General features: G+C 40.3%; 1 protein-coding gene across 3 annotated transcripts; it reads left to right on the top strand.

Moving 5' to 3' along the window:
- The first annotated feature begins 425 nt into the window (after positions 1–425).
- Positions 426–12,881, top strand: HDC (histidine decarboxylase). Of its 3 annotated transcripts, XM_057433277.1 has the most exons (13): positions 426–815; positions 1,529–1,685; positions 2,530–2,702; positions 3,738–3,851; positions 5,154–5,276; positions 6,100–6,234; positions 7,192–7,335; positions 7,578–7,644; positions 8,455–8,617; positions 8,726–8,816; positions 9,976–10,074; positions 10,751–10,852; positions 11,040–12,881. In XM_057433277.1, exons 2-13 carry the CDS (start codon positions 1,658–1,660, stop codon positions 11,784–11,786), a joined length of 1,986 nt encoding a protein of 661 aa, XP_057289260.1. In that variant the 5' UTR covers positions 426–815; positions 1,529–1,657; the 3' UTR covers positions 11,787–12,881. The 3 variants fall into 3 exon arrangements, with proteins under 3 accessions (XP_057289260.1, XP_057289190.1, XP_057252466.1); XM_057433207.1 differs by lacking the exons at positions 426–815; positions 1,529–1,685 and having other exon boundaries at positions 1,971–2,702; XM_057396483.1 differs by lacking the exons at positions 426–815; positions 1,529–1,685; positions 6,100–6,234 and having other exon boundaries at positions 1,971–2,702.
- The last annotated feature ends 46 nt before the right edge of the window (positions 12,882–12,927 follow it).

The raw sequence follows: 12,927 nt of genomic DNA, 5'->3' as shown, positions 1-12,927 counted from the left end.
GCTTGATGCTAGCCCCTTATCACCTTCTTTGTTACCGTTTTAGGGAGCATTTACAGCAAAGCCAAGAGAGGCTCATAAATTGATACTAAGCGTGGGCAGTTTGTTAATTTTTTCCCTAATGTTTCCAGAGAAATGTGAGATAAAGCAGATGAATATGCATACAGTATTTTTTTCCTGCACTACATGCACTTCCTCTTTCAATGCTTTTTATCTTCTTTCAATTTCAGTATATTAATCTGATGAGCATGTATCAGCATCTTTGTCATATCTATGAAACAGTTCTGTCATAGATATCTAATCACAGCAAAATCTAGGAAAGGTTTTCACACTGTTCATAGAATCACAGAATAGTTAGGGTTGGAAAGGACCTTAAGATCATCAAGTTCCAACCCCCCTGCCATGTTCTGTAGAAAGTACACTGGAGAAAGATGTAACAACTTCCTAGAATAATGAAAGCATTTGGGCTACACTATAGTACATGAAGCAGAGAACCAAAGCTGCTCTGACTGCCAGTTCTCTTCCATATGATGAGAACAGAGAAACTGCTTCCACGTATCAGACAAAAGGCCTGCCAAAGCAAAGGGTCTGCAGAGGCAGCTATTCTGTCTCAAACAGGGCCAGCCCTAAGCAGGAGCACAGGGTATAACAAAAATAGGATGAGTATGTACTGTACTACAGAATAATTTCTCTTTCTGGTGCTTAATCCTTAAGTCTTACCTCTCTCTTTTCCCAGGGCTGCCTGATATCAGTGTAGAGCAAGTGAGGTCCTTCTGTTGAAGATAAGTGCTCAACATTGAGTCAAACCAGTGTCAAAGGTAGTGCTGCCAAAGAGGTCAGGAAGTATTTTTGTGTCCTGAAACTGAAACAAGGAAGAATCTACATGGCTGTTCTTCCAAACTGAGAACAGTCTAGTTGGAGGACTTGGAGGAATTTTGGAGATACAAGGCCAAATCCCAGTACATATATGAGAAAAGAAGCACAGTGGTGGAGGAGAAAGAGGCATTTTCCCAGTTCAGCAATCTAGGGTGATACGAGTGGAGGAACATCACCTTGCAGTGTAACCTGGTCTGATCTGGAAGGACAGGAAATCCACAGAGAGGATCACTGGTGCTTTGTATTGCAGTTCTGCAACTGGCAATAATCGCAGTGCCTTTTCTTCTGGCAGCAAGAGACTTGACAGCATAGGTGTTAAATGTGTTAGGTGCTGGTGCCTTGTTTTAATGACTACTGTTAGCACAAGAGTTTGGTGCCCAAAAGTAACATGGGCACTTACTTGCTTTTGGAAGCTCTTGAGCTTTTTCTCTCCCTCAAGTCTGATGTTAATGTGTCATATATTCATGACATACATTACTGCGAGACTTCTGAAAGATTGTTTAAAAATGGGAATGGGTTAGCGCAGAGGCAGCTCCTCTTAGAGATACACTATTGTGCACATCAAAAGAGCACAGATGAGAATATACGAGAGACTGTAAAAGCCCTCAGCTGGGAGGAGTTAGATAATAATCTGCCTACGTTAAACCTTTTCCAGAATGCATGAGTCTGAGAGATAAAGGGAGCTATAAAGGGTGAAGCAGCGAGCAGGGCACCAGACCAACTGCCCGCAGTACCTGAAAGGTCGTAGCCCAGGCTTGAAGAGGTGCTTTTAGAAGGAATCGGTATGGACCCTGAAGAGTACAGACGGAGAGGTGAGTGATCCTCTGCTCTTGGAAATGAGTATCATTTGCTCACAGAGATCAACTGTTGTAGGGCTGGGAGTGGTACCCAAAACTTGTATGGGGTATATATATTCTTTATTTGTACACATGTCCTTGAGACTTAGATCTGCTGAGGCTGAGGCAAAAATGCCCCCACAGTTGAGTAAATTGTGTCCCAGAGTTGAGCTTAAATTAATGGATTTAGAGTCAGTGGATAACTTAGGTTTTTTTGGCCTTAAATTTAAAATACTGTGGCATAGCTGCAAAGCTTGTGATAAGGTGTCACAGTGGCTCTTCCCTGGCTGACACCATGAAACCTCAGTGATACTTGCACAGTTCTAGAGATGGGAAGGAAACGTTGGTCCTAGGGCGGGAGGAGGTTGCATAAGTGGAGAAAAGGCGTGGAGTTGTGTAGCTCTTTTCAGGGGATGCAAAACTGGGTATGTTGCAATGACAGGGAAGTATGGGGCATTATGAAACATTAATTTCTGTGACATGCAGTTTCAGTTATTTTGTAGGCAAGAAAATCTTTCTATCAGTAATCAAACCAACCATACTTGTATCCTGATAGTATTTTAAAGGTACTTTTGAACTATTCAATGAGGACACTGAAATAACCCTGTGAATCTGTTCTGTTCCCGTGAAGCCTTTTCAAGAAGCTGTGTCTCTGTGTTATTAGGTGGGACAAGCAGGGTGTAGGAGGAAGGTTAATTCCTGTGGCTATCTTGGAAGTAGGATTCCAAGCCATGTCTAATGCTAAGATTGCATGAACTACTAGTACTGCTAGTTAGTTTTCCCACAACTGAAACTCAGAACACTGGTTTGCCTCTTCCAGGGAAAGAGATGGTGGATTACATTTGCCAGTACCTGAGCAATGTGAGAGAGAGACGGGTGACTCCTGATGTGCAGCCAGGTTACATGAGAGCCCATTTGCCGGATTCTGCCCCAATGGACCCAGACAGCTGGGACAACATCTTTGGAGATATAGAGAAGGTTATTATGCCCGGGGTAAGAAATAGATTATTCCTGTCATGACCATACTTTATTACTACTTGGGGTGAACACCAAATCCTGGGAACACACAGCTTCTGCACAACACTTACCTAAACAAGTGAAGCACCCAAAATGTAGAATGTCTTGTAGATATGTCCACAGAACGCTTCTGGCTATTATCGTTGTGTTCCCATCTACAATTTTAGGGCATAGGCTGAATATATTTTTTAAGTATTTTATATATTAAGAATAACTCATGCTTGCTTAGGGGGAAACAAGGATTTTCTGACACTAATGAATTTAGCTTCACAAGGCCTGAACTGCATCATCTCAATTTCAGAGATGTGGAAGCTCAGGCACAGCAAGGTGAAACATCATTTGCCCAAGGTCATTACACAAGACGTGACTCCTGCTCTTTGAATGTTCATGTCTCCTTCCTTTTGTACATAAATAGTGCAGATTCTGCTAAGGGAGTTCATATACCTACTTAAATGGCTTATGTAAGAAATATGTTTTAAATTTTTCTTTATATATGCTTGCAGAAACTCGGTCTGATGTAGGAGAGGTATTCACATTAAACGCGCTTATGCCAGTGTCCCACATATAGGCTCCTTCAGGTGTATAGAGTGGGCTATACAACTGTAAATTGTTGTGTGTAGCTAAAGGCAAGCTGTTGTTTGACAAAGTGAGCCAGAGCAACTTTGTTGCAAGGATTTCCCTTAAAGATAAATATTTTGATAAATATTTCAGCTGTTGTACCATGTTCAAAAGACCATTATTTCCTGTTCAGAATCTTTGTCTGCCTGTTCAATTCAGATAAATGCTTTTGCTATAATTTGGAATTTATCTAATAACGATACAGTGTTATCATTTGCTAATGCTGCACTCCTGTCAATATTGTCTCTGTAGCTTTCTGCTAGCACATGTATAATTGCACAAAAATTGGACATGCTGCTGTGAACCTTTTCCATCACTTTAAACAGATGCTAATCACTACATCTTATGTAGAATTTTGTGACGTTTTCATTACTTTGAATAATTTTGTTCTAGGTAGTCCATTGGCAAAGTCCACACATGCATGCCTACTTTCCAGCTCTTACTTCCTGGCCTTCGCTCCTTGGAGATATGTTAGCTGATGCAATTAACTGCTTGGGATTCACATGGGTAATTTTGTTGTTGTTATTATTTTAAATATTCATCTCCTGTGTGCATTGTGTAGGAGCAGATCATGGTCATTCTTTCTTGTTCTGTGAGTCAGTATAATTATTTACTTCAACCAACTGTATGTTGTTTGCATAAATGAAAAATGTCACTTTAAAAATTAAAAAAAAAAAAAGAGCAAATGTCACCTACTAGTAAGAGGTGAATGAAGAAAATATATCACTAGAAATGTCTATTTTCTAATTCTTTGTATATCCCACTGTAAGCAGTGTTTCTTGCTGTCTAGTCTTGGTGCTGAGATTGTTACATAAGCACTGTAGGCAATGGAGCAGCCACCATCCATGACTGCAGGTTAGGTTGGGCTTCATTCCAGTTCTCCTGTTCCCTTGAGAGAACACATTTCTTATTTTTCCTGTTCCGAAAATAGTTGTTTGGTGGCATGTTCCAGAATATCTGAGCACTTTATATCCTCCTGCAGCAGCTACATAGTGCTATTTGGTTATGACTTTACATACCTCAGTAGCATTCTAAAGCTGTGGTGAAATTGTCCAGATTTTTAGATGTGTGTCTCCATGTAAGAAAGCAATAGAAACTCGTAAACCTATAAAAAATTGATTGTCATGTTCTCCATGTAGTTTCGATAGGTTTCTATTAAGTTTGCAATGTAAACCAATTCTTTCACATGTGGAAAGCTGGACACTGCAGGACAGCTTTCACCTTTCTTTTTCTGCTCTTCAAAAAGTCTCCCTAAAACGTATCAGTGCCCTTTCTTTTAGGGACCTAGGGCATGTACTTGGGTGGTGAACTGCAGTTCCAGGGTTTTATCTCAAGTGGCTCATTGTGATTCTAATTTTTTGTAATGACTCTAAGATTATTGGTAATTCAGAAGCTCAGCCCTGAGGTGATGCAGATAGTCTGAAGACAGCCTTTTAAGGAGGTTGCTGAGATTCTCTGGTATTCCAAGAGAGCAGCTGGTAATGAGCAAGGTAGCTGGAGCTCACCCTCAACTGCAACCTTAGCATAGAGGTCTGCATTACAGAACTCACCAAACAAGTAACTTTCATCCCAATAGTGTTGTGTTCTGCTAGGTATGGGCCATAATATTACACAGCTGCTTATATATGCAGTGCTACAAAGCTTGTCATCTGCCTTTGTTGCATCTAGGGGAGATTTCTCTCAAGGCAATTAAAATGTGTTAACGCAGTAAAGCACATATCACATTTTAATTACTAGCTAAGGGCTATGCTCCTGCTATGCTTGCAGGAGGAATTACAGCCTGATTTTCTTTTTATTCTATTTTTCTAGGCCTCCAGTCCAGCCTGTACAGAACTGGAAATGAATGTGATGGATTGGTTGGCTAAAATGTTGGGCCTTCCGGATAAATTCCTGCACCACCATCCTGACAGTGTGGGTGGAGGAGTGTTACAGGTAGGAGGAATCAGAGATGGCCTCGTCATGTTTTGTTTTATTTTCACTCAAGTGAATTTCCCTCTGGGGGATAGCTTTCCTGGAGGAAAAACCAAGGACATTTGCTCTATAGGTCTGATTAGAGAAATATACCAATTTGACACTGCTTTCCCAAATTTTAGTATTAAATATAGAAGATGATAGGAGTTGCTCTTGCTTTTAGTCCTTATTATGTTACAGGCAAGGAGCAGGTGCTCTTGTGGCCTTAGTAAGGCCAAATGAGAGTCAGATTTGTATCCTTCATACTGTTTCACATCAAATTAATCACTGAAGTGATCCTTCCATGATTAGAGAAGGAATCTTTGTCATGGTCCTTCTGCCAGCAGTCCTTAGCCACACAAGATACTCTTTTTCTCATGTCTTTGTGTCTGAAACTTGCAAGATCAAAGCCTGAACGTTTATCTCCTTTCATAAGGCCTTAGCAAGTATCCCCCGGAATCAGTGTTGAGGCTTTGTGTTGTTATAAGGAGCTTTGCTCAGGTTTGAGATTTCTATGGAAGATACTACATTGTAGCTGTAGAAGAGCAAAACGAAAATGTGATTTAGTTACTCCCCCCAGCTCAGTCCTGCATGATAAAAATGTACAGTAGTTTAAAGGCTTTGTTCTGTGGTGGTGGCCCAGAGAGCTGCTCATCACTAGTGACTTGCCATCACATCCCAGAAAAGTGGTAGTAGAAATAGGAGAGAGTGCGGGCAGCTGAACAGTTCAGTGACTTCAGTAAGTCTTGGATAAAATAGCAATGAAGTGGCAATATGTTGCAATAAATGAGCAATGTCTTTGCAGAGCACTGTGAGTGAATCAACCTTGGTTGCACTGCTAGCAGCAAGGAAAAACAGAATTCTGGAGATGAAGGTTTCTGAGCCAGACACTGATGAGTCCTCACTCAATTCTCGCCTCATCGCTTATGCGTCTGATCAAGTAGGTTCTTAGGGTTACAAAGAAAAATTTGCTTCTGCTGCCTCACCCAGGTCATACAATATGAACTTGCTTTTCTGTTCTAAGGGGAGAACACATACAGGAATGCTGTACAAGCCTGAATGAATCCCTCTAATGTTATTTTCTGCAGATGGGGAAACGAAATCTGTGGGATGAGGTTTTGTAGGGTCCCAGCAGTTCTCAAGGTGCTGTCTTATGTGACTTGGTTTTTCATTTCCTTCCTGATTTTCACCAAGCCTTACTCCAGTAACGAGGTGCTGATGTCATGCTGCTTCAACTCATTTTGCTTCACATCCTCCTTCCACTCAGGGACAGGCACACTCGGGGCATTACCTCAGTGCTGCTCCTGGTTGTGGCCTCCACTCTAGGCCTCTGTGCTTGTTCATGGATGAAGTATCTACACAGTACTGTGCCTCTGCCTGCAAACCTGTTCTGTCCTTGGACTCTTGAACAGTCTGTTCCCCTGTGAAAACTGAAACAGGAGAGATGCTCATGCTGGTTCTTTATTGGTATAACTAAAAGGGCTTTTTTTTGTGAGGGAGTAGTGCCAGAAGTAGGTGCACTTCAGGGTGTTTTAATCTTCGTATGGCAGGGAGAAAGGAATAAATTGAGGTTGATCCATTTTTAGAGGCTCTTTTAAGATCTGAGTTTTGATAAGTGGCCCTCCAAAAGCAAGATGAGGATGCCTGTGATTACATTTTAGAGATAAGTACCCAAATAAATGGAGCATATGCATTCCTTGGAATTACAGTGTATTATTTCTTTTAGTTACATGCAAGGAGGAAACTTTCAGACTTGTATTAATATGGATTATTATTGTAATATCATTATAAGGACCTTATCTCTGCTTTTCTTCCAGCCACTGTCTTTTACAAGGCCATAATTTATCACAACTATTCAGCTTTACAGCTTGCTTTCTTACTTTTATTTTTTTTTAAGGCACATTCTTCTGTAGAAAAGGCTGGCTTGATTTCTCTTGTGAAGATGAAATTTCTACCTGTGGATGAGAACTTTTCCCTCAGAGGTGAAACTTTGAAGAAAGCCATTGCAGAAGACAGAAAGAAGGGCCTGGTGCCAGTCTTTGTATGTAAACTTTCTGCCTGGGGTATTCACATAGTGTATTTTTAATGTCAAGATAAAATTACATCTGAAACATTTCTTATTGTGTTAAAATACATTAGTGAAGGTTAAAAGGTATAAAAGAATTTCTGTTTTATTGAACAAAAAATATCGATACACTTGCAACTGTGACAGCCTCTCCGCACTGAAAGCATTGCATCCATTTACTAAAAAAATGCCAACTCAACAGGTTTGTTTTCTTCTAGGTTTGCGCAACGCTGGGTACAACTGGTGTCTGTGCTTTTGACAATCTCTCAGAACTGGGTCCAATTTGTAAGTGGGTTTTTTTTTTCCCAATTTTAAATTATATTAGCACAGAAGAGTATGAGAATTTTTCATGCCAAAGCCAATGAGAGCAGAAATGCTCGTCAGCTGAGTTTTTCCGAGTCTCAAAGATCAGTGAAGGCAATGCAAGACTTTGTAGTGATTTCTGGAAGATTTAGATTAAGATGTAAAAATACTTTCTGTTCAAGATGGATGACATTTTCCAGCTAATACATCTTTAATGTGGTTATTCATGAACTACAGACTGTACAGTACAGAGTGCAGTACTGCTGCAGGGTGGATACATAAATATTTAACATAGAAAGGAGTTTCGAAGGTAGTGTTTGGTAGGGTGTCCTTTGTAGCCACCAGTTCAATAGGTAGTTTGTGGTTGCAGATTCTATTCCAGCATAAATCCTGACAAAACCCTGTGGCATTTCTTTCTGTGGGTCAGAGCATGGCTTCTGTCTCTGGGACCATTTTGCTTGCCACTGTGTCTTTTTTCTGGCTTTGTGGAACTGAGTTGTGCTGGGGAATTTCGCTTAGGAAAAAGGCAGATAAGAGAAATCAAACATTAAAAAGCCTCACACATATGTAATGGTGAATTTTGTTACAGAGTCCATCTAATTTCAGCATTATCCTGTATTTTGCAGTTCTGGATGCACAATTTTAGAGTAAAAACAGGTTGTTAATTGTTTGTCTTGCTCATTGTCAGGCCATCCAACCCTGCAAGAAATTGCACCTAGTTTTCAGAGAGGAGAGATTAAGCATGCACTTTGATTCCTTATGTCCCTGACATACCAATTCCAATTCCATTAGGTGATGCTGAGGGACTCTGGCTTCATATTGATGCTGCGTATGCAGGAACAGCATTTGTATGTCCTGAATTCCGATTGTTCTTGAATGGAATCGAATATGCAGATTCCTTTACTTTCAACCCGTCTAAATGGATGATGGTTCATTTTGACTGCACTGGATTTTGGTGAGTAAAGGCAAAACACAAACACTACCAGAAGGATAGCATGCAAATTGCTAAGTCTTTCTCTGCATGATTTTTTTTGCTAAATACAGTTCATTCTGCAATTGATAGGGTCAAGGATAAATGCAAGTTACATCAGACCTTCAGTGTTAACCCTCTCTACCTCAGACATCCGAACTCAGGAGCTGCTGTTGATTTCATGGTAAGTTATTTGAGTTGATATTTCAAGTTGCATATAAAATGTTCAAACAGACTGCTAAATACTTCACACTCTGGAGCATGCTTCTCTTATAGCTAGTCTCATTACATAAAAGCCTAAACCCAATTATACTGAGATGCTAATGCAGATTAAATAACAAAAGCGAGCTCTGGTATGAAAATGAATTATTAAACCTGCTTTTAGATCTAGAGATCAAAGTACTTGATTTTTACAGATGGGAATACAGCCTTGTCTTTTGGAATAGAAGGGTCATTTCTCTGCATTGTGTTGCTGAAGTAATTCCTGCTGATGGCATTTTAGTTGGTTTTCTTGTATGTCTCATAGGTAGTAATAGAGAGAGAAAGGAGTAAGCAAACGCCCAGGCTCTGGAACAGCAGTAGTATGAATTACATTTTTTTTTTTAGATTGAGGTATTCACAGGGGAGCTAAGAGGCATTTTTCTATCTTACAGGAGCTTTCAGTAAGTAAACCAAAGGAATATTCACTGCCAATTGTTTCTGCTATGATCTCACCCTAGTCCTGAAAAGATAATTGTTTTCTTGAAATCAATAGTGCTTTTCAGTGGGGACTGTGAGTGTACAGAGGGGCAGAAAAAATACATCAGTGGGTCCCTCTTGTGGTTAAATAGGGCCCTGCATGTAGTTGTGTAGCTCCCTAGAGTATTCCTTTACATGCTCTGTCACTCTTTTCCATGCAGCAGCCGTTACTTCCTCTGGAAGTCTAACCCTGTATCACCTCTCACTGTTTATGGTTGATCTGGGAGAACGTTCAGGGTAGAACTTAAATACTCAAATTACAGGAACTGAAGTGAGCACTCAGTCCTACAGTGTAAATGGACACATCATAACTTGATAATGCCCTTTAAATAAGCAAAGGTGGTGTTACTAGCTAGTAATTAACTAAAAACTTGAAGCATATCTAGGCCTTAGATTAAGGGGAATATCCAAGATCTTACTTTGGCAAATAATTGAGAAAACTCTAGATGTAGTGTTTCTTTGATGGCTGTTTTCTAGGTTTGGCAGATTTTCAGTAGTATGAAATGACTTGTGTCAAGACCCAAGTCCTAAAGAACAACAGTAGCAGGGTAAGGGGGATGTTCCTTTCTGTTGTTTCTGCATTGATACCTGTTGTGTTTTCACAGCACTGGCAAATTCCACTGAGTCGTCGATTTCGTTCTTTGAAGCTGTGGTTTGTGATTCGTTCATTTGGAGTGAAAAAGCTTCAAGATCATGTCCGACATGTATGTGAATTCACAATGGAAGCACAACTGTATTATGCTTACTTACTGGTAGCTAAGTTGAATAAATTCAGTGATGCAAAGATGAGCAACAGAAATTCTCCCACACACAAAGCTTGCGTGTGAACACTAAATGCGTGCTGATTTTACTCTTAAGTAATCTCTAAAGATTGACTGTGTAGACAAAACATTTCCTGTACCCTTCTGGAAAGCAACAGGCAATGAAAAGTGACTTGATAAGTCAGTGCCTTCTGCATGTTACCGAGTACTGATCTGTAGAAGCTTTCTTTGAGGCAAAGTGCCAGCTGTTTGGGAGGCAGGCTTAGATGAATGGCTGAACCCATAGCTATGAAAATTTACAGGCTTAAGTCCTTGATGGAGTGTAAATACAAGGGGTCATATTGTGGATCAGCAGTTGCCACAAAATGACTCTAATCTGAGAACACATTCTGTTTTCAGACCTTCTAGAAAATTCCTATGTGTAGTCCAGTTACTCTGGTTCATTGTCAAGGGTTTGGGTAAACAGACTTTCAAATATTGTTGTCATTCTTCTGTTTGCTGCTACTCATACACTGGAATGATATGTTCCAATAAGGAAAGGAATTCTTTTTAACTACTTATTGTCTACAGTGGGTTTGTGACAAACCAATACATGACTACTTTTATTCCTCAATTACAGGGTACTGAAACAGCCAAGTTCTTTGAATCCTTGGTTAAAAGTGATCCACTCTTTGAAATTCCTGCCAAAAGACATCTTGGACTGGTTGTATTTCGAATAAAGGTAAAGATAGGTCCTTTTGCATGTCTCTGAAATGAATTGACCATAGCTGATCTTTCCCCAGACATTAAGAACTATGAATAAACTTTCATGTAAGAATTCGTAATGCTGGAATTCTTATGGAGATGTGTGGATGTCACTGGAAATTCTAACTATGGGGTTTTTTTCTTCTTATTCATATTTAAAACAGGGTCCCAATTGGCTCACAGAAAAACTCCTGAAAGAACTAAGCAATTCTGGCAGGGTCTTCCTTATTCCAGCAACCATTCGTGACAAGTTCATCATTCGGTTTACTGTAACATCTCAGTTCACAACCAGGGAAGATATTCTGCAAGACTGGAACATCATTCAACACGCTGCAGCCCGGATTGTTAGCCAGAATTGTGGGTTGCATTGCATCAGTTCTGGTGATGGGCCAGGAATCCCTAATACGATAGTTGAGCCTAGTTCAGATGCCATTAGTAATGCTTCTCAGCTTTCCCCAGATGGAGGAAAATACAAAACACCTTCCAGAAAAATAGTAGTTCAGCCTAAGAAGCTAGCAGCAAGTCCCAGTACGTGTGCGATTAGTCAAGGGGATCTTCTAGATGACTGTTTTCCAGAAGATGCCCAGGATGTTACCAAACATAAGTTAACATCTTTTTTATTCAGTTATTTATCTGTTCAAGGCAAGAAAAAGACAGCACGTTCCCTTAGCTGCAACAGTGTGCCAGTGACTGGTGGTCTTGAGCCATGTAACCCCAAAGCAGCAGCCACTGACAAGAAGGAGTCTCATGAAAATACCAGAATTCTTTCCAGGCTGCCTGAAGAGGTGATGATGTTCAAAAAAAGTGCCTTCAAAAAACTAATTAAGTTCTACAGTGTTCCAAGCTTTCCAGAGTGTAGCATTCAGTGTGGCCTTCAGCTGCCTTGTTGTCCTTTGCAAGCCATTGTTTAACAAGTGAAAGAGATTGGTCCTTAAGATTACTCCAGGTAGAAAGGGAACCAAAGTTTGCTTATTCATATGCAATACTACATGTTATTTTGTTCAATATGTAAGCATCGGCAGTGACCATTGAGAAAATCCCTGTGCTTTTACTGGTGGAAACCTCGTGTATCTATAGATTAAAATGTCAAATAAAACTTGTAGGCATATAATAATAAAACTCTCTGGTTTGTAGACTGTGGTAAAGAAAATGCCAGTTTCTGCCTTACCAGTCCTGGTAATGGACACTTTCTAGCTGGCAGGCTAGAACCATTCTAACCAAATATGCTGGCTTCAGTAGGGGGTAAACTATGCAGTCCTATATTTACACTTTATATACCTTGACTTAAACCACTGAGAGGCTCTGTGTGTGCAGACAATGCCAGCATCAGTTCTGAACTGTGCAAAATGAAGGGTGCAACCTCTCAATGAGGTTTTGCTGTATTAGGGCAATTTTAAAACATGCCAAGTTTAAAAACGGAGCAGCCATGCCATCCTCTCTGCTGATCAGTGACAGTGCACTGGTGTGCAAGAGCAGGGGCCTTTGCTAAGCACCTGTGGCCTTTCTCAGCATTACCTAAAGGCTGTAAAACACAAGTGCATGAGGAAAGAGAACAGGAATGATCTTTCACCCTTTCTCATAACAGAAGAATTAAGGGGCATTACAGAAGGGGTCTCTATGCAGCAAACAAACATTGCCACAACAGGCCAATGATTTACATATGTTTCAAGAGTAATTAAAAATGGGGGCAGAAAAATCTGTGGAGGGCAATTTTATACTGTTAAATCAAGAAGCATGATGATCATTAGGAGGTTATCCTGGGAAAGCACTGCTGAGTGCTTGCTGCCTTTGTAGTTGTTCCCAGACACCTACAATCACCCCATCTTGAAGGCAGCATACTCAGCCAGATAGTTTCAGTCTGACCCAGTACAACTATGCTCAAATTATATAAGCAGTACATCTGGTTAGTCAAAACAATTTCCATACCCTTAAACAACACCACCTGAACTCACAGTGGGGTATACTGAGGCATGTGTTACAAGGAGCAGTAAAATTTAGTTTGCTAAATTTTTTCTAGTAAGAACAAATTTATTTCATTCCATAATCTTGCCT

The sequence above is a fragment of the Pezoporus wallicus genome, unplaced genomic scaffold (assembly GCF_028554395.1).
Source record: "Pezoporus wallicus isolate ANWC-B61680 ecotype Strahan unplaced genomic scaffold, APGP_CSIRO_Pwel_v1 contig_3952, whole genome shotgun sequence".
NCBI classification, from domain to species: Eukaryota; Metazoa; Chordata; class Aves; order Psittaciformes; family Psittacidae; genus Pezoporus; species Pezoporus wallicus.
The sequence above is the reverse complement of the archived record's forward strand: the minus strand, read 5'-3'. Positions and strand labels throughout refer to the sequence as shown.